Source organism: Emydura macquarii, unplaced genomic scaffold (genome assembly GCF_026122565.2).
Source record: "Emydura macquarii macquarii isolate MOO-44397 ecotype Brisbane River unplaced genomic scaffold, CSIRO-AGI_Emac_v2 contig_2372, whole genome shotgun sequence".
NCBI classification, from domain to species: domain Eukaryota; kingdom Metazoa; phylum Chordata; order Testudines; family Chelidae; genus Emydura; species Emydura macquarii.
The window spans coordinates 3,788,014-3,806,527 of NW_027132509.1; the positions used below are offsets into that span (position 1 = coordinate 3,788,014).

At 40.3% G+C, this 18,514-nt stretch overlaps 1 protein-coding gene across 7 annotated transcripts in view; it reads right to left on the reverse strand.

The window, feature by feature from the left end:
* Positions 1–18,514, reverse strand: part of ATE1 (arginyltransferase 1) — a 147,487-nt gene that overhangs the window by 121,086 nt on the left and 7,887 nt on the right. For 5 of the 7 annotated variants that reach the window (XM_067561342.1, XM_067561346.1, XM_067561341.1 and 2 more), the window contains exons 4-6: positions 16,625–16,728; positions 14,593–14,874; positions 4,217–4,449 (exon numbers count right to left, since the gene is read on the reverse strand). In XM_067561342.1, the coding sequence (XP_067417443.1) occupies positions 4,217–4,449; positions 14,593–14,874; positions 16,625–16,728 (619 nt within the window). The remainder of the gene's footprint in view (positions 1–4,216; positions 4,450–14,592; positions 14,875–16,624; positions 16,729–18,514) is intronic. The other 2 variants (XM_067561344.1, XM_067561343.1) reach the window with 1 other exon arrangement.

Genomic DNA, 18,514 nt, shown 5'->3' on the forward strand with positions numbered 1-18,514 from the left:
TCTTTTCCAAACTGTGGTGCCCAGAACTGGACACAGTACTCCAGCTGAAGCATTATTAGTGCTGAGTAAAGTGGAGGAATTACTTGTCTTGCTTACAATATGCCTGTGAATACATCCCAGAAGAGAAGGTTACTCACTTTGTTCAGTAAACTTGAAGGTCTTTGAGATGTGTTACCCTATGTGTACTCCACTCTAGGTGTTTGGCATGTCCTCATGACCTGGATCAGAGGACAGAGGATCATCAGCAGTGCCTGTCTGGGTTGTGCATATGCAGTCCCCGTCTCGCAGGACCATCGGTGCGTGCATCGAACCATGTGTGCGCACACAGGCAACCCAACCACCTCTGTTCCTTCTCTACTGTAAAGTTGGGTCTTCGTTTCCTGAAAGTATGTGCTGAGGCCCACGTAGCTGCTCTACATATATCTAGTATGGGAATGTTATTGAGGAATTCTGCAGACCTGGCTATTGCTCCAGTGGAATGTGTTTTGATCCCTTGAGGGGCTTTGCACATACAATTGTAGCATGAATGAATGCAACCCAATTTCCATTTTGACAATCTCTGTGTAGAAACGGCTGCCCCGTTTGATCTTTCTGCTATGGACACGAAGAGTTTTGAAGTCTTTCTAAAAGGTTTTGTCCTGTCTATACGAAAGTCTATTGCATGACTGATGTCCAATGTGTGCAATATTGCATTTTGTAAACTATTGCGCATTTTTGGGCAGAACACTGGTAAGTGAATTGGTTGAGTTATGTAAAAGGCCAAATTAATTTTTGATAGAAATTTCGGATGGAGTCTGAGAGTGACTCTCTCCTTGTGGATAACTGTTGGGTGGGTAAAAGGAAACTCCATACCCTTCAAGGGGACATAGTATATTTTGTCCACCCTCTTACATGTTGGTGGAATCGTGGCTGGAGTTTGCCAGATGATGTTGGTGGGCTCCATCAGTGCTTCATCCATTGGTAGTGTGATTTTTGACAAAAAAAGTAGTGTGCAGAATTCTGATGAGCTTGTGGTGTGTTTCTGAGACCTCCCCAAGTGGTAGTTCAAGCTTTTGTGCCACTCTCTTGAACAGGTCTTGAAATTGCTTGAAACCATCCGCCCTACTAGGCAGAGGTAGTATTATTGCTTTGTCCAGTGATGACAAAGTTGTGAATTACTGGTGAGGTCTCCTGTTCAGTTGTGTGTCCTCCATTTCCTCTGTGGTTTCAGAAAGTGGCTCCAAAACAGGTGGGGCAGATTGAGATGGAGATCTGTTTCTGTGAGAGCTGGGGGGTCTGCTATAACCCCTTGTGTAAGCAGACCACGTGTCCCAATTGGGACACTGCATAGGGTACGGCATGGGTAGTCCAAACCATGGTGGTCCATACCACGATTGTCTGTGATATCTGGTGCATGGCCTAAGTTTTGGAGAGATGGGAGTTGGTCTGAGGAGTGTTGAGATGAAAAGACTCATTTTTCTTCATCATCCTTGTCTCCGCTGGAGAATGGTATTGGAGAAAGGGCTTCATCCAGAGCTATACAGGGTGGGGAGGTGTTTGTGGCAAAAAACGGTGACTGAGGTTAGATGTCACCCATATATCTCCCTGGTGGCAATAATGTAATTTTGCCTTATGTTTTTTACTTGCTACCGATGTTGGTACCATGGTTTCACTTGGTGCCAGGATTGTGGTCTGTGCCGTCGATAGAAATGGTGCTGATGTAGTGATCTGCACTGCACCCAGAGTTGGCACCAAGGCTACCAATAGTTTGGTTTGCGGCACTTTTTTGCAGCCGGTTGTTACATTGGCACCATAGTGGAGGAGGTCGTTTTGGTCTTGACTCTCAACTCTGCACCGGAACACTGGGCGTCTTTCGGTGCCGTTGATCAAGTGGTACCGGAAGAGCCTGGTGCCTCGTAAGTGCTTCTTCTAGCCACCATTAATCTGGCTGGTAAGCTTTTTTTTTTGGTGGCTCTGAGGAGAAGTTGAAGCTCTTTTCCCCGATGATTTTTCAGCAGATTGATGTGAAGTTTCATGGCCAGGATCAGGGGTGGGTCTCAACTACTTCTCCATTAGGATCAGTTTGAGTCAGAGATCCTGGTCTCTCCTGGCTCAGGTCTTCAGGTTTTTACAGTGTGTACACTTTTGGGTTGTGTGTCCCTCACTGAGGTATTGGACACACCAAGTATCCATCTGATGCTAGGATGGCGTCTCTACAGGATGTACGTCTCTTGAAGCCTGGCGAACCAGGCATATTGGTCAGTTCCCTGAGGGAGAGAACTATTCTACTTTATGAGGGTAGGAAAAAAAAAATTATTTTTTAAACTAGGTAACTACTGACTAAAACTAATGTTATCTATAAACTATCTAACTACTAAGATGAGCTAAAATTGCAATGGCTGCAGGCTCTGTCCCAGGAACCGTCAAGGAACCAACAGCACTGCAAGACGGGGGCTGCGCATGCACGACTCAGACAGGCACTGCTGACAGAAATTTCTGATCCAGGATGCACCAAACACCTAGAAAAGAGCACTCAAAAGGACAACACTCAAAGAATGATATTTGCTTTTTTTGCAACAGTATTACACTGTTGGGGACTCATACTTAGTTTGTGGTTCACTATAGCCCCAGATCCTTTTCTACAGTACTCTTTCCTAGACAATCATGTCTAATTTCCTGTTCCCATTTCCTACCTGTTATCTGCCTCAGGAATCGTAATTAACCAATGAGTTACAACAGCAGACAGATGTTCTCCTTTTTCGTGTGGATGGGTGTTGGTGGATGACCAATGAAATGTATTAACAGGAAATTTAGTTTACAGTGAAAATGGTGAAAAAAAAGTGATATCAAATAGACAACCCCATCTTCATTCTGTATCTTCAGGCATATTTAAGGCTGTGTTCAATTTCAAGGACAGCATGAAAAGCATATAATTTCCAATTCTGGCAAGGTTCTGTTGTTGCCCATAAGATCCACCTCGACATATGAAAACTCATGGAATCATCCTTCTACAGCTGTGCTGGCTCTATTCTGCAAATCCTCCTAAGCTCTTGGTTCCCCTCCCACAAGCCTGGTTTATCTGGTCAGCTATCCCTTCCTTCATAAACACATATGTCCTCTCCTACAACTAAACTGTAACAGAAAACCTGGACGAATGAGCTAGGTCTGCGGTTTATTTTTTTTATTTAGGCTGAAAAAATCAAGACATTATATTCCACCATCGGGGATTTTTTCAACCAATTAGCACAAAGCACTATACTTCTCAACTTCAGTCAATATTATGAACACTACTGCCCACAGTGGTCAATAACTACCAGGCTATAGTTAATAGAATACTTGCCTCTTATATAAGCTCTCTCTCTCATATATATATCCCCCCCCAGGAACAATGTTTGTCCAATTTAAAAACAAACAAAAAGCTTAGACAATTCTCCAAACTCAGACTTGCCAGCTGGTAGCCATTATATTACTAATTCTTTTGTAACTAATTTAATAATGAAATGTGTTGACTGTCATTAAGAAACAAAATTTGCATCTATAATTTATCATCACCGGCTAAAGACCTCTAAGCATATCAGACATGCATTTATAGGAAAGAGTTTTGTACTACATCTTTTCAATTCAAATTTCAAAGTTGTAAGAACAGGCATTATTTTCCTATTAGGTTCATCCTCATAGATGGTTAAATATTTATAAGTTTCAGAAATGTATATTGCATTTGTCTCTTCATAACACCCAGCTAATGCAAAGTCTTTCATTTGTAAATTGATTTTATACTCCATGATTCAAAGTATTTTTTTTAACTGTAGGATTCCCAGTTAATAAGAGTACCTGATTGTAAGGGTCAGAGTGCCCTCTAGTGCCCCAGCAAGGCTCAGCTGTACCAGAGGTTGTTCCACCTTTGTTTTCTTTCCTTTCATTTGTAAGATTTAAAGGGGAAATTTTAAAAAATGCCTACGCAATTTATGCACACACAGTTCCTAAATAACTTAGGTACTTTTGAAGTCTCCCTGATAATGTATATTTTATAGCAAAATATATTTTCAAAAGCTGATAAATGTAGTGCTGGAAATGTAAATAGTATTTATCATTGCTCCAATGCTTTTACTTTAAAAGTGAGTCTTTTCCAATTCAAATGTTTTCACTAGTCTTCTTTGAAAGCTGCTTCTAATGTTAGAAATAATTTATCTTAGGTATGTGCATAAAAATAAATCATTAATAATGTAATTGTCAATACCTCTAACTGATGTGTGGCATCATCAGGCAACAAGGCAAAAATGAAGTCTTCAATGGACTTAGATTGATTTGCTTTAGATTTAGAGTTTTGAGAGAGCAAAACCTGAGGCTCCACTTGACTTGGAGGACCTTCAAGTGTGTGTGTCTGGTTCTGAAGAAGCTTTTGCAATTTTCTTTCCTTCCGAATCTCCTTAGCTTTTCGACAGGGCGGCTTGCTCAAATCAGCCCCTTTTCCTAGAAGGGGACATAAACAAAGAATTAAAACAACAAGGTTATAGCACAAAGAAAAATAGCTATTGTACAAAAGGTGAGACAGAAGAGAGTTGGTTACAAACAATACTTTTACAAAAGTTGTAATGATTTTTTTTTAATAGCATGATGTTATTTTGAGAGCACTTTTTTCCATCTTCAGAACATTTTGCAACTATTATCTAGGATCCCACATGCCCTAAGGCAAGCCAAACCGAAACTGCTGCAACATCTTTTCTTTCATGGCCTCTGACGTGGCAAACTAGAAATCCTATGGTAGCTTCACTTAAATTAAATATTGAGATTTTTAAATGAATTAAACAGAAAAATACAATCATTACAGTAGCCCTCATTTACTTTGATATTAAATTCAATTTTACACTATCCCCTCAACTCAGTTTTCAATATGCTGCAGGTATTTGTCTAAATGTGTAGCTGCATCATATAAATTATCCAGGATTTTAGCAGCTGAGTAGGAAATAGGGCGTTGGGCACTGTTGGCATGGAAGTGAGCTTGAGATCAGAGATAAACAAACTAGATGGGTTTTTTAGCTAAAATGCTCAGCCAGTAAACCAGTTGGTTTCAGAATTAATGCTCCACTGAGACAAATGAGCAAAGTTACTGTTTCATGATTTCTGCAGACTCAGGAGAACACTGCATCTAGTTATATTCATTCATTCACATATTTACGTTTATATTCACAACCACAAGGACTAAAAAACCTATTCAGTTTAAATGAAAGCTTAAATTCTGTAGCTACATTATGCTGTAAATCAGGGGTGGGGAACCTTTTTTATGTCAAGGGCCTGATGGTGGCCCTGGCGGCGGAGGAGAATTTGGTGGCGGGGCAGTTTCACGGCGGCGGTGGGGGGCGGGGGGCAGTGCCCGCCGCCGAACTCCCCCCCCGCCGCCAAAAAGGGGCAAACGGGCCGCCGAATTCCCCCCCGCCGCCAAAAAGGGGCAAACGGGCCGCCGAATTCCCCCCCGCCGCCAAAAAGGGGCAAACGGGCCGCCGAATTCCCCCCCGCCGCCAAAAAGGGGCAAACGGGCCGCCCCCCCCGCCGCCAAAAAGGGGCAAACGGGCCGCCGAATTCCCCCCCGCCGCCAAAAAGGGGCAAACGGGCCGCCGAATTCCCCCCCCGCCGCCAGGTCCAGAACAAATGATTTCGCGGGCCTTATACGGCCCGCCGCGGGCCGGACCAAATCATTTCCCCACCCCTGCTGTAAATGATGGATTCCGTGGCAGAAGTGCAAAATAAACAAGGCCCTGATAATAGCCCTATGATGCAAATATTTCCTGTTTACAGATAGAGAAACTGAGGTAAATGGTTAAACATCTTGACTTAGACGCCAAGTCAGTTTCAGAGCCAAGAATACAAATCAACACGTCCCAATTCCTGACATGCACTGTACTTAAATCATTATCACACCTATCCCCAAACAAAGGCCAGATTCTATTTAGCTGCATTGTGTAAAGCAGTAGTATATCTAAGCAACTAAAAGGATCATCTTGAGGCACTGGAAAGACCTGTCACCACCAACTGAGAATTAATATATTGCATCAGCAACACAGAAGGCAACCTGACAGAATCACACACGGGACACAAAGAACACTAGCTGGAAACCCTTTGCAAAATACATATAGTTTTTGAATTTTTTTTTTTGGAAAATTTTACTCTTAGTCAGTCTGACTATATTCCTACAACTCTAGAATTTAAAATCAAGAACTGTACAAAGTATGCATAATTTAACAATATTTTCTAATATTTCCATTTCTAGCATTGCATTTGTTTCAGTAGCAAATATTTAAAATATTTTTCTCTCATCTGAGTCACACTAGAAAATGTAAGAAAGAGGATAATGTACAGAAGACACTTGGTGCAATATTTTATGACAGATCTCTCTAGAAAATACAGCATTTTGATATTCTAGTATTTACATAATTTACAAGTTCTGAAAGAAAAACCAACCACTCTACTTTCCCATTTTATTAAACTTATTTTCTTCTTTAGCAAATGAAAATGTTACATCAGCTGTAATATATTTTATACTGCTACAAAGAAAAGTTAAAACGTTTTTAGGTTGTTTTAAAAATCTCACTTCATGTATATTTTTATATGCATCATCAATTCAGATTTCTTTTTACCTTCAGAAGAAACATCTAATACTATATGCTTTATAAACAGTGAGCTTTTCTTTTCAAAATTAATCATAATAAGCCTTTTAAAGCTTTTTCCAACCATACACAAACTTTGTACCTGTAAAAACACTTGAAGACTCATACTGGAGTACCAACAGCAAACACTAGAAATGGAAAAATGTCACACCTATTAATTATGCCTTTAAGAAAACATTCATTTTTAGACCTTTGATAGAATGCAGACCATAACATGTATTCATGCAGGTCAGTTATTAATTCAAAGGGGTATTCTTAGATTTCATTGGCACCATCATGGTACAGGAAACACACCAACACATTGCTTACAGTAATTAAAACTCTCTTGATACTGACGGAGAAGAGCTAATGCAATTTTTCTCCTGCTTTTAACTGAAAAGTGATTAAAGTATAGAATATTTCAAGACACTTCAAAATTAATATTTGCAATATTAATCATTATGTTTAAAGCAACAAGTTTATGACTAGACTTACTGAAATCCTGTTCACCTTCAAATTCTGCCTTTCTTTCCCAGTGACACCTTTTCTAAACATTCAGATGTGTCACTTTCCTATCTCACATGAACTATATGTTTGAGTTTATGTCTGTTACCGAACAGTTTAAATATTTCCATTTCTAGTATGAGAGACCATTTAACTTTATGCATAACCCTCTGATTCAGAGGTACAAAGAGGCCTTCTACTACTGCATTTGGTAAAAACTTATCTATAGAATGATGCAGAAAAACAAATGAAGAGAAAGTCTCCCTTTGCAGAAATGGTTCCTCTGGAGAGAAAAAAAAAGCAGAAAAATGATTGAGTCCTGACTCTATTAGAATTTTGCTTATTTTCAAGATTGACTGGTAGTCTAAAACCAGTAGCTACATGCTGCAGACAGTCTTTCACTAACAAATGTTGAATGTACATAAATTAAGGCATTAACAATTACAATTTTCCCTTTCGTTCATTTAAAATAGGTACTGAATACTTCCATAATCTAACAGTTTAAGAATTAACTCTTAAGTCTCTACCCAAGCTCTACTGATATGGTGCTATGATAAATAGGGCTGGTCAAAAATTTTCCATTAAGTTGTGTTATTGTTTTGTTGTGGGTGATGGCAGTTGTTGCATTGTTATGGTTTTTGACAAAGTCCAATTACGTTTACTGGAGAAAACATCAGACTGAAAAAAGAATTGGAGATAACATTTAGAAGAGTTGAATATTATTTTCTTTACTTAGCTTCACTGACCAAGTGACTGAGCCCTGAGACCAGCAGTAATATTTTGGCCTTGATCCAAGATTTAAACGACGCAAGATCCAGATCACCTACTAGGGAAATTTTGTATCTGTAGTCTCATTTCCATTTTCTTTTATGCAACAAAAGGAACAGAGAACATAAGGAACTGTAATCTTCCGTTTTATAAGTATGATAGTGAGGAGGTAAAAGCTATCCATGTTAGAACACAAGATATGGGAAATATCAACAGTTGAAAAATTAACATCTGATTTCATACAATTAGGAAAAAGGACAGCTAATTTCCTGTGCTTCCCTCCCAGGAATACTTAAATAAATGTTTAACAAGACATTCTTAAATAATTTATATATTCATTACCAGCACTAGTTTGCCTACAATGAAACACTAATTTTAACTGCTCACACCAAATGTAAAGCTATAAATTTTAATGTTTATGGGTCACAAGAGACAGTGTGATGAAGCGGTATTTTTTCCAACGTTTCAGGTACCGCCTTTCAGAGTCCTTTCATTTATTTTGTATCTTTCAAATAAGCCAGTGGTACCTGTTTCAAGTAGCAAAGACTATTAACAGAGTCCCATGAGCCTCTCTGCTTTTGGGGGGGGGGGAGGAAAAGCAGAAAAAGTGCCAACTCAGCAGAAGCCTTTCTGCAGGAACTCTGCAAGGTCCAAGGGGAGCAGGCTGGTGTGTGCCACATTGTCTTCTCCCAAAACTACATGGCAAACTAGTAACGACAGAGTTAGCATTACCTTGTGCATGTTCCACTTCCACACTTTAAAACTACTTGGATGAGTGGGTTAGAGGCTGTGAAAGAGCCTTCCTGCTAAAGGGTTGCCAGGGACCAAGGAGGCCTGATTATTTCCACATAGAGAAGTGGGGGGCATTTATTGTTACAGATATTTGTAGCAAATATTTTATGACAAAATGCTGAAGAAGAAATATGTGCATGCCATTGGTGTTGTCCTGGAACAAACAATCACAACGGCTAATTCTGAAAGATTTATCTTTAATGTTGGAAGTAAGAATCCTGGACAATCAAGTGCCTTCATTAGAAGTGTCAAAGTTATGAAACATTTCCACTATGGCCACATACACAAGTATAAAACCTAACTGAGCAAGGATAATCTAACCATAAACTTCTAGCTGTGGCTAACCCCACCTCTTTTCTCTCAGTGGAAAATATAAAATCATCATAACATCAGTCAAAAGCTTTTTGTTAAAGTGTAATTAGAGCTTAAAATTGATTTTACAACTTATTTATTAAACAAAAAAAGAGCTCTTCCTTGTGTCCTGCCCTCCTCAGAACTTCCTAACTGATGTGAGAAGAGAATGGTTTCCACTGCCATACACCCTCCCTGCCTCTTGAGTCTGTTTGGTTTTTTAGCTTCTCTTCCCTTGTGAATAGCACCAGGGCCCACCTCTAGTGCTGCTGCTTGGGAAATCTTGTGCAGCAGTAAAGAGACTGCAGCTAGATGTCTGGAAGACACTGCATTGGTTCACATTGGGAGACTTATCTTCACAATCTGTGCTATTGTGCAGAAACTGGTGGCTTGGCTTACCCAGGAAAAGTTTCCCATTTGCCATTGGCAAGTAGATTTCTCAAACCCATATTATAATCAAGAAAATAATTCTAAAAATTCTTCCTTTAATGACAAATTAGTTTATTATTTTACACCTATTAGCACTGAACCACCAGGAAATCTATGGGACAGTGAGCTGGATTCTTTCTTGGAATGCACATCAACATACATTTGTTAGCTAAATTCCACATACAGACTACTGCCAGTGAAAATGTGCAAGCCAGAAATACCACAGATTGGCAAGAAAAAGTTTACAAAGCTGCTGTCAGGTAGAAAAAAAGGACTCGTGTGTGTGTGTGAGAGAGAGTGAGTGAGAAAAAAATAAGCACATTCAATATGGAGCCACACAGACCCAAAAAACATGGAACCCAGATGACTTCTTCTGCCATTTTCATTACTTTTGAAAAAATAAGCACACTAATCTAAGCCTACTTAACCAGGTAATAAAGTTACATATATCCAAGATCAGGTACAGCATGCCTCAACACTGTGGGGAGTAAGAAATTGTTTTTTGGGGGGAGGGGCGGCGCTGATGTCTTGGCACATACAGGCTTTGCTTTCCAAGATGTCAGCACAACCAGGGCTCTCCAGGGGAAGTACAGTACAGTACAGGGGTAACTGGGTAAAATTTGATGGCCTGTGCTATACAAGAGAACAGACTAGATGATCTAATGGTCCCTTTCTGACCTTTAAATATATGAATGAATCTGTGGTGATGTTGCCTCAGGTCTACTAGAATACAAGGAAGCACCTTGGGAAGATATGGGGAGGGAGAGGGAGACAAGGCCCAGAGGAAGCACATATGCCAAAGGGAGAAAGGGAAAGACAGGTGGATATCAGAGAGGAGCAGGTGGTCCATCGATCGTCCCCCACCTCCAGGCTTGTCCTTTCACCAGCAGACCTTTTCCATCAGACCAGGGCTATCCTCTGGTGAACCATGGGAGACTTGCCATAGGGGAAAGGTGCCTCAGGAGCAGAGGTACCAAACTACATTGAGGTAGCTTCTCCCACTGGCAAGCCTGCAATGATTCACCAGAAGGATACTAGTCTGATGGCATGAGCAAAATCCACTACAGATGGAAGAGTGAAAACCTCTCAAGGACCTTTGGAAGAGGGCATGACAGGCCAATAATTGGGATGTTGTAACTGCCACACCCCAACACCATTCCTGCTCTCTTCCCCTATATCCTTTTAATTGAATTGGCAGGAATTGCAAGTGACCATTCTTTCATTCAGCTAACTAACATCTTTGTTCAGGAGAATAAAAATCATCACCTAGAGATCCCAAAGCACTCAAAGATAAGCAATCATCATCCCCATTTGATAGATGGGGAAACCACAAGGATTGTGACTTGCCCAAGGTCATAGAAGAAGTCAGCAGAAGAATTTAAAATAGTCATGATACTTTTGAAGAGTTTTTTGAGCACCTAGCCTGTCCTCAACATCTGTTTAATTTCACATTTCTGCTGTAAATTACACAAACAATATATTAGCAAAGGAACAAATTCATTGGTTTAACATTTTATATAAATATGCAAACCTTTTTTCCTTATGAAAATGTGCAGAAACAGACCACTGGTTCTGTTGGACAATGACCTGTTTATTTAATGAGGTTTTTATTTCTACATAAACAAATTTTATCATGGAAAATGTCAACTTTTTCCAAGGCAAAAGCTAAACATTTCTAAATCTGGAAAGTTTTAAACTACAGGTGACCTTTAACACTAACTACATTTAAAAGATTACGGGTAAATTGAATAAGATTTTGGTGTGTTTGTAACTCACTTTTATATTTTATTTAAATCCTGCCAAAAAGGATGAGCGACAACACTAGAAATTTCTGTTTATAAAAATATGCCCTTAATTTTTTAAATAATGAATACAAACATTACATTTCAAACTTCCTTTATCTGTATCTATATTGTTTAAAGTTTCACACAAAATGTTATTCTTAATACAAACTGAAGACCGTACCTAGACTTTAAAAAAAGGCAATTTATACTAACCTTTACTCATGGCTGCCATCTGCTGTCATTTTCCATTTAGTTCGCATTCAAGAGCCAGGAAAGCAGTTTACTCAGTTAATGGCAAAGCAGTATGAGGGTTTGTTTTTTTGGTATATGTCCATATGAGGGGGTAGAAAAGTATTTAACTTTTTAAAAAACAATCACCATATTCTAACAAGCCTTAGAAATCTGGGGCCAGATTTACAAAAGTGCCTGACAAGCATCTTTCCCTACGGTCTTGCTGAGTACTTTTACAAGAAGTCTGGGCTTTTCATTTAGGTGCCTTAATGGGAGTTATGCTGTTGAAAATCTGGCCCTTGCTGGGTGAGTCTTTATTATGAAAAAAAAAGGTATATTCTTAGTTTACCTCATGTTAGCTCACAGACATTACTAACATAAGAAATTAATTATGAACACAAGACCATTTGTAGTTTTTGACATGTTGGCAGGTAAAATTAACCTCTAGGCTTCCCCTTACTCTGTACATTGACCTGCCAACGTGTGAGAAGTAGAAACTGCCTTGTCTTTCGTCACTAGGCTTTCATCCAGTATAGTTAACGTGCTCACTAACAGGACATAAGAACATACCCTTTTTCTCTAATCATCTTCTTTTGTATAGCTGGGGTACAGCAGCAACTACAATTTCACCTGAAGTTGATCGAGCCAGATGGCTACATGAGGAGTGGCAGAATTTATTGCACTGGTGGCTCCTTCACATTTTAAATTGGGCAATAGATGGAGATATGTTTGATGGTCTGTCATGGGGAGCCATACACACACCAGGGAGTCCTTGATTTTCCATTTGTGCATTAAATGTCTGCATCTGCCATGATTTGTTCAGATTCCGTTCAGAGTTGACCAAGATGTCTGTAGGAGCTTGAACCCAGGAACCTTCTGCATGGGGTGCTTATTTATTAACTCTTTTTTAGCCCAACCTGCTTTCCAAGCCTCCTTCTGATCATAGCTTGACTGCACAAGGCCAAGCGAATATTCCCAGAAAAGGCTTGCAGGACTTAAGGCATTGAGGGGGTGAGGCACTGTCGAGGTCTTGGTGGACAGGAAGACATCTGTTTTCCTGGATTCGCTAAAATTTGCTAAGTGTCACAGCAGTTGAACGTATTGACGGGGAAACAATATTAGACAGAACAGGTAGCCATGGTGTTGGAGTCAATTTAAGGGTTCCAGTGATGCATCAAATCACTGATTATCTGGGTGTCGACAAGTCCCGTGTGGCTGCATCTCCTCCATACCAGTGCGCAATGTTCAGCTACTGAATATACTAGTGCCATTGCAGATGTTCGCAACACCGATGCCAATGCAGCCCAAATTGTACCTGCTAGTTTTTTATTTATATTAGCTCTCTTTTTATCTTTGCAGCTGCCTTCTCCAGATGGTCATGGAAGGTAAGGTTCAGTCAAGTTTCACTGCAAGATATGATGGGGTGTAATCATGTTGCACATTTTTACCACAGAAGCCTACTTTCAGTATGTTTTTGGCACTCCTATCATCAAGATGGAATGCACTTACTATTGTTTTTCCACAGTTTGCTTTGAGCCTCCATTTCCGGAAGTATTGTTCTATAATTCAGAGGTCCTCAGTTAATGCTTCCTCAATGTCATGGAAGTTTGCTGCTTGGATTGTCATAGCAAAATCATCCGTATATCCAAATTTTCATGATTTAGTTGGAGACACGTCACTTACGTAAATATTAAAAAGGGTTGGCACGAGTACAGAGACTTGTGGTAGCCCTAATGAGCCCTTGTGCTTTTCCCTAATGAAGCAAGCCATTGTGGGGGCTGACCATTTTTGAAAACCTAGCCCATGAGTTATAAATTGCCTGGCTCGTCTGCCATAGTAAGCAATATCACAGCTTCCATAAACAGAAGAGTTTAGAATGGAAGGTCTCCTGTTCAAGTTACTCCTTTAAAATGCTCAATTTGTTGGGTTTTTTGTTTTGTTTTGGATTTTTTTAGGAATAAAATCTCAGCCTAGAAAGGTGAATATTTTGGAAAATAACAGATTTGAAGGCTGTTGAGAGTTTGACTGAACTGTAAGTCCTATAATAAAAATGTAAAACAACCACTGAAGTATGAAAAATATTAATATCACTCTTCAGCTTTTTAGGTCCAGAGGAAAAAAACTCTTTAAGCAAAAATAAGCATCCTCTTGCAGCATTTGATACACAAAAATTGCAGCACTGTACAAATGCATAAGTCACTGAAAGTTAAATGAACTAGAAAAAGTCTAGCCTATTTTTGCTGTGCAAGAGAAGATATACTACCCAGTAAAAATTGTTTCATTATCTAATATTTTACTATTAAAATTTATATAACCCTTTAAGTCTCTCAGAAAAATAAGGCTACATCCCAAGCACATGAAACATGCAAATAGGCAAGTCCGTAGGGTCTTTCCAGGGGCGCAAGGCAAAGCCATCCTTCCCTGGGGTGCAAAAACACTAATATTCTGCTTCTGCAGCAAAGAACCAGCCAACTTATCCTTGAGCAGAAAATAGCAAGTACAACTCCAGTATATTGGATACATACAAATGATGTTTTTGTGTGTGTAAGAAATATAGCCCCTAAAATGAAGAAAATAATTTATAAAAATGCACAAATAAGACAGGTAACTATAAAGGAGAAAATAATTCACAGGATAACTGGACATATCATCTAAAGCAAGACAACCTTTAGTTACTTCACTTCATGAAAGCTAGTTAGTTAAGTCCATTTTTTCAGACGCAGATTTTATTTTCAATGAGGTCAGATTTATCAATAGTCTATGTGGCTGGAGAGCCAAGATGACTCTCAAAGCTTCCATGAACTGTCCACCATGGAAACTAGCAGCCACGGACATAAATACTTGTTGGACGGTTCCAATGAATTGAGCGACATGAACTGGGCAAAATATTGGGAACATTAATAAGTCAAGCAATATGCATCATATCTTGATAAACATGCTGTAGTTCCCTGAGTGGCTGAGGGCATAGGAGATAAAAAGGAATACCACTAGGTTTACCAGCCATGGTATAACAGCTCTAACAAAAAAAGGGAAAAATAAGGGGAGGAAGGGGTGGGGGAGGAATCTGGCCTGCCAAACTATTATACTTGTACTTATAAAGAAACTTTGGCTACCTGGTTTGGGTGTTGTATGAACAAGTTTAGCTGAATCTGATGGTTCACAAGAGACTGCATTGTCTCTATCTTCACATGTCTGGAGAGGCTCTGACTCCACGTTCTTCACAATTACTTCTTTTTTCATTTTTTCGTCCTCATTATCTTCTTCAGTCTCCACCCTCTCTGTCTGATCCACACTCAGGGATTTCAGTTCAGATTGACTGATGTCAGATACGTTTTTTAACACAAAACTGTGGGCAACAGCATCCTCTCCGGGGTAATCCATAGGTTCTTCTGTAACTAAGACAGGTGATAAACTGTCAACATAGGACAGACAACGTACCTCCACACCACACCGTTCATGTGAATCCAAATCATTTAACTGCAAAAGCTAGCAAAAATTCAGACAGTTATGATCTTGCCACAATCAATTTAGGAGAATCAAGACAGGAAATAGTAACATATTAAAAAAGGGGGAGGGGGGAAATGTAATTGTCTTTGGCTTATATAAACATATCATTGAACGTTTTAATCTAACATTTAAAGAGAGAGTCAACTTAAATATCACTTCCAAAATTTTTTTTTAAACTAGTTAACATTATGAGTAACAACTAAGATTATTATAAAAACATTAAAGGAAAACCTATTTTTCCACTTTTTAAGATAAGTTTTACACTGTCATGTTTCTCCTCCCCACCCAGTATAGTCAGTCAGCTTCCAAGGGGGCATATGCACACAGCATCAAGGGCAACTGAGATTCAGGAGGCCTGAAACCACTTATAACTATTCCATTTTATTGGCGGGAGTAAAGGCTGCATTAACTCATATGGGGTGTGCTGTAACAACTGGATTCATGTACCTGTGCTTCATGTACACTGGCAAAACACCACTACTCTCCATTCCAATGCCACAATCATAGCTGCTGGAACTAGAGGTGTTTCCACACTCCCTTGTTTGAAGTGGTTTCCATCATATACAGAATTTACAATTTGGTTCAATGGCTCTCAGCACCCCCACTATATAAATTGTTCCAGCACCCCTGACCACAATGCCTTGTGCAACACTGTCACATAGACTCCAACATCCACAGCATTGCATGTCCTCTCCATTTCTACAAATTACCATCTACCTAGGCCACTACAGTCTTAAGTGCCATGGAAAAAATTGTGTGAGTGAATTTCACTATAGAATTACAGCTTACATTTTGCTCATGGCAACCTCCAAAATAATTTTGCACTTTTCCAGTTTTACAAGTGTTTTTCAACATGAAAAGGATTCAGTTATTGTTTATTTGCAATACCCTCTTCAAAGTCTGAAAATAAAATATCTTCTTTGTGCCACACATCTATGAGAACAGCTGTTTGCTCTACTAAAATGGAACAATCTCAACTAATCTCAGTTCAACCAAGAAAGATACTCAAGTTATGATCTAATAATAATAATCTAATCAAAGCCAATAGAGGAAGCACAAAATAACTGAAAGGCTCACAAAAAATTAGCCAGTTTTTTCTTTAAATTTCTCAGAGCTACACTGAACAGGGGCTGTTGCAATCACATAGAGGAATCAGGGCTGCTCAAAGCCCCTTGCTTGATCCTGTTCAGATTGTGGCTTCTGCTGCAGGGATGAGACAAGGCTGCTTGCCTGATTCTCCCCCTGCTAGAAAATGGCCAGGTGCGTGGTGGGGGAAGCAAGCTGCTCTATGAGAAAAAAGTTAAACTTACTTCTCCAGAGAAAAGGAAGAAGCCCAAGAGGAATTGTCACAATACATTCCTACTCTGCTCCTGGAACAACGTAATCACATCGTGTCCCCCTCTCATGGCAGGTTGTAAAGATACAGCATTTAGAATCCAACCAATAAACACTGAAGCTAGAGTATATCTTGGTTTTTGGTTTTAGTTTTTGTTTTTTAAATTAGAATACTTCTTCCCCTGGATTAAACTTTCAAAGCCCCTTTCAGGGCCTGAACTATTTCCAAAAACATACTATGGTACAGTAGCTCTTCCGTGGGAATAATTCTCACATTTTTTCTAATGATCAAGAATTTCTTACCATCACCAGCCACTTTGGAAGTATCCCCTTTCACAAGAAATTTCAACATTTTCTTCAGAACTTTCTTGTGAGATTTGGAAGGTTGGAAATGTAAAGGTTGACATCTAAAACAGGAAATAGAAATATAGTTAAAAGAAAACAAAGAACTCTTTAGAAATAAATTACTCATCTTGTGCAGAAACGATGGTTCTTCGAGATGTGTGTCCTATGGATGCTCCACTGTAGGTGTGTCTTCATCCCTGAGCTGCTGATTGGAGAACTTTGGTAACAGTCCATCCAGCCAGCACACTTCCTGCCTGCCATGAAATCCCTCCTCAGTTCCCTCTTTATCGCAGAGTAAACTACTAGAATTCCAAAGTAGAGGGGAAGAGAGGAGGTCTTGGAGCCCCCATAGGGACACACATCTTGAAGAACCATTGTCAATGTACAAGGTGAATAACTTCAAGTAGTGTCCCTATGGGCACTCCACTGTAGACGACTCCGGAGCAGTGTCCACCACTGGAGGTTGGAACTTCAGAGTTGAGTCTGATATGGATGATAATACAGTGGCACCGAATTTGGCATCTGCAGATGAATCCCCCAGGATGGCACAGTGTTCTACGAAGGTGTGTGCAGAAGCCCAGGTAGTGGCTGTACAAATTTCTGAAACAGAGATACCCTTGGAGAAGGTGACAGATGAGGAGAGTGACCTCGTAGAATGCGTACGCACTGAAGATGGGGTGTTACATTATGCAATCAGTAACAGAATTTAATACAGCCTACGCTTGGAGAGTCTCTGAGCTGAAATCACATACCTTTTGACCTATCTGCAATGGAGAAGAAGAACCTCAGAGATTTCCTGAAAGCTCTCGTCGTGTCCAAACAAGTCCAGTCCCAGTCATAAAAGGTAGACTTAGAGTGGTGTTTTCAGCCTTTAGAGTTAACTGTGTCCACAATGATCAAATTGAAAGGTGGGTGTGACAACAGGAATATTGCTGGCACATAATATTTCTTGTCCGCCATCTTACAAGTTGGTGGGACGAATGTGGAGGTCTGCCATATCACCTTGGCGGGGTCCAGTAGAGCCTCATGAATAGGGATGGCCACTTTGGAGGAGGTGAAAGAATGTAAAATGTCCACCATCTTGTGATGTGACTTAGACACCTCTTGTAAAGTTATTTGGAGAGCCTCTGCCATCCTCTGTGCCAAATCCTGGAACAGTTTAAAGTCATCTGCCAGAGATGGTGGAAGGGGCATCACCATCTCGTCAGGTGACAATGACGAGAAGTGGGCTGGAGGAATGACTTCCTCCTCAATTTCAACCTCCGGTTCCTCCCTTGCCTGCTTGGGAAGTTCAGAAGCCCTCAAGGCAGCGGCTGAAGGAAGGTACTTCCTTGGTTACAATAGGCCACACTAGAGGTGATGAAGGCCTGTTGCCTTTGGGACTTCCAGGGGTCCCAGTATGGCCTGGGAATGGGCCTAGTGGTTGGTACCATGGTTGCCCAAACCAGGAAGACTGTGGGTCAGAGGGGTGGTATGCCACATGTCCATAGTGAAGCTGGGATCCATATGGTGGGTGAGAGGAGCATTGGAAAGCCAAGTCCTCCTATTCACTTCCTGATTCCGATGACAAAAAGAGTGGTGCATGGCATGAGGTCATCAGTGAGCTAAAGACTCCGGGTGAACTCAGTGCCAGGGCCAAAGTACTGTGCAGAGGAGAATCCAGTGTGCTGGACACTGAAATCAGTGCACCGGAAATCTGTCAGTATGGAGGGTGTTGGTACAAGCGAAGGCTGTTGGTGCTGAGATGCTTGTACCAACAGCGTCAGAGACACAGACCTGACAGCAGGGTCCATTGGGGCCTGGTGTATCATCAGCACTGATATTGATGACTGTACCAACGAAGCCTTC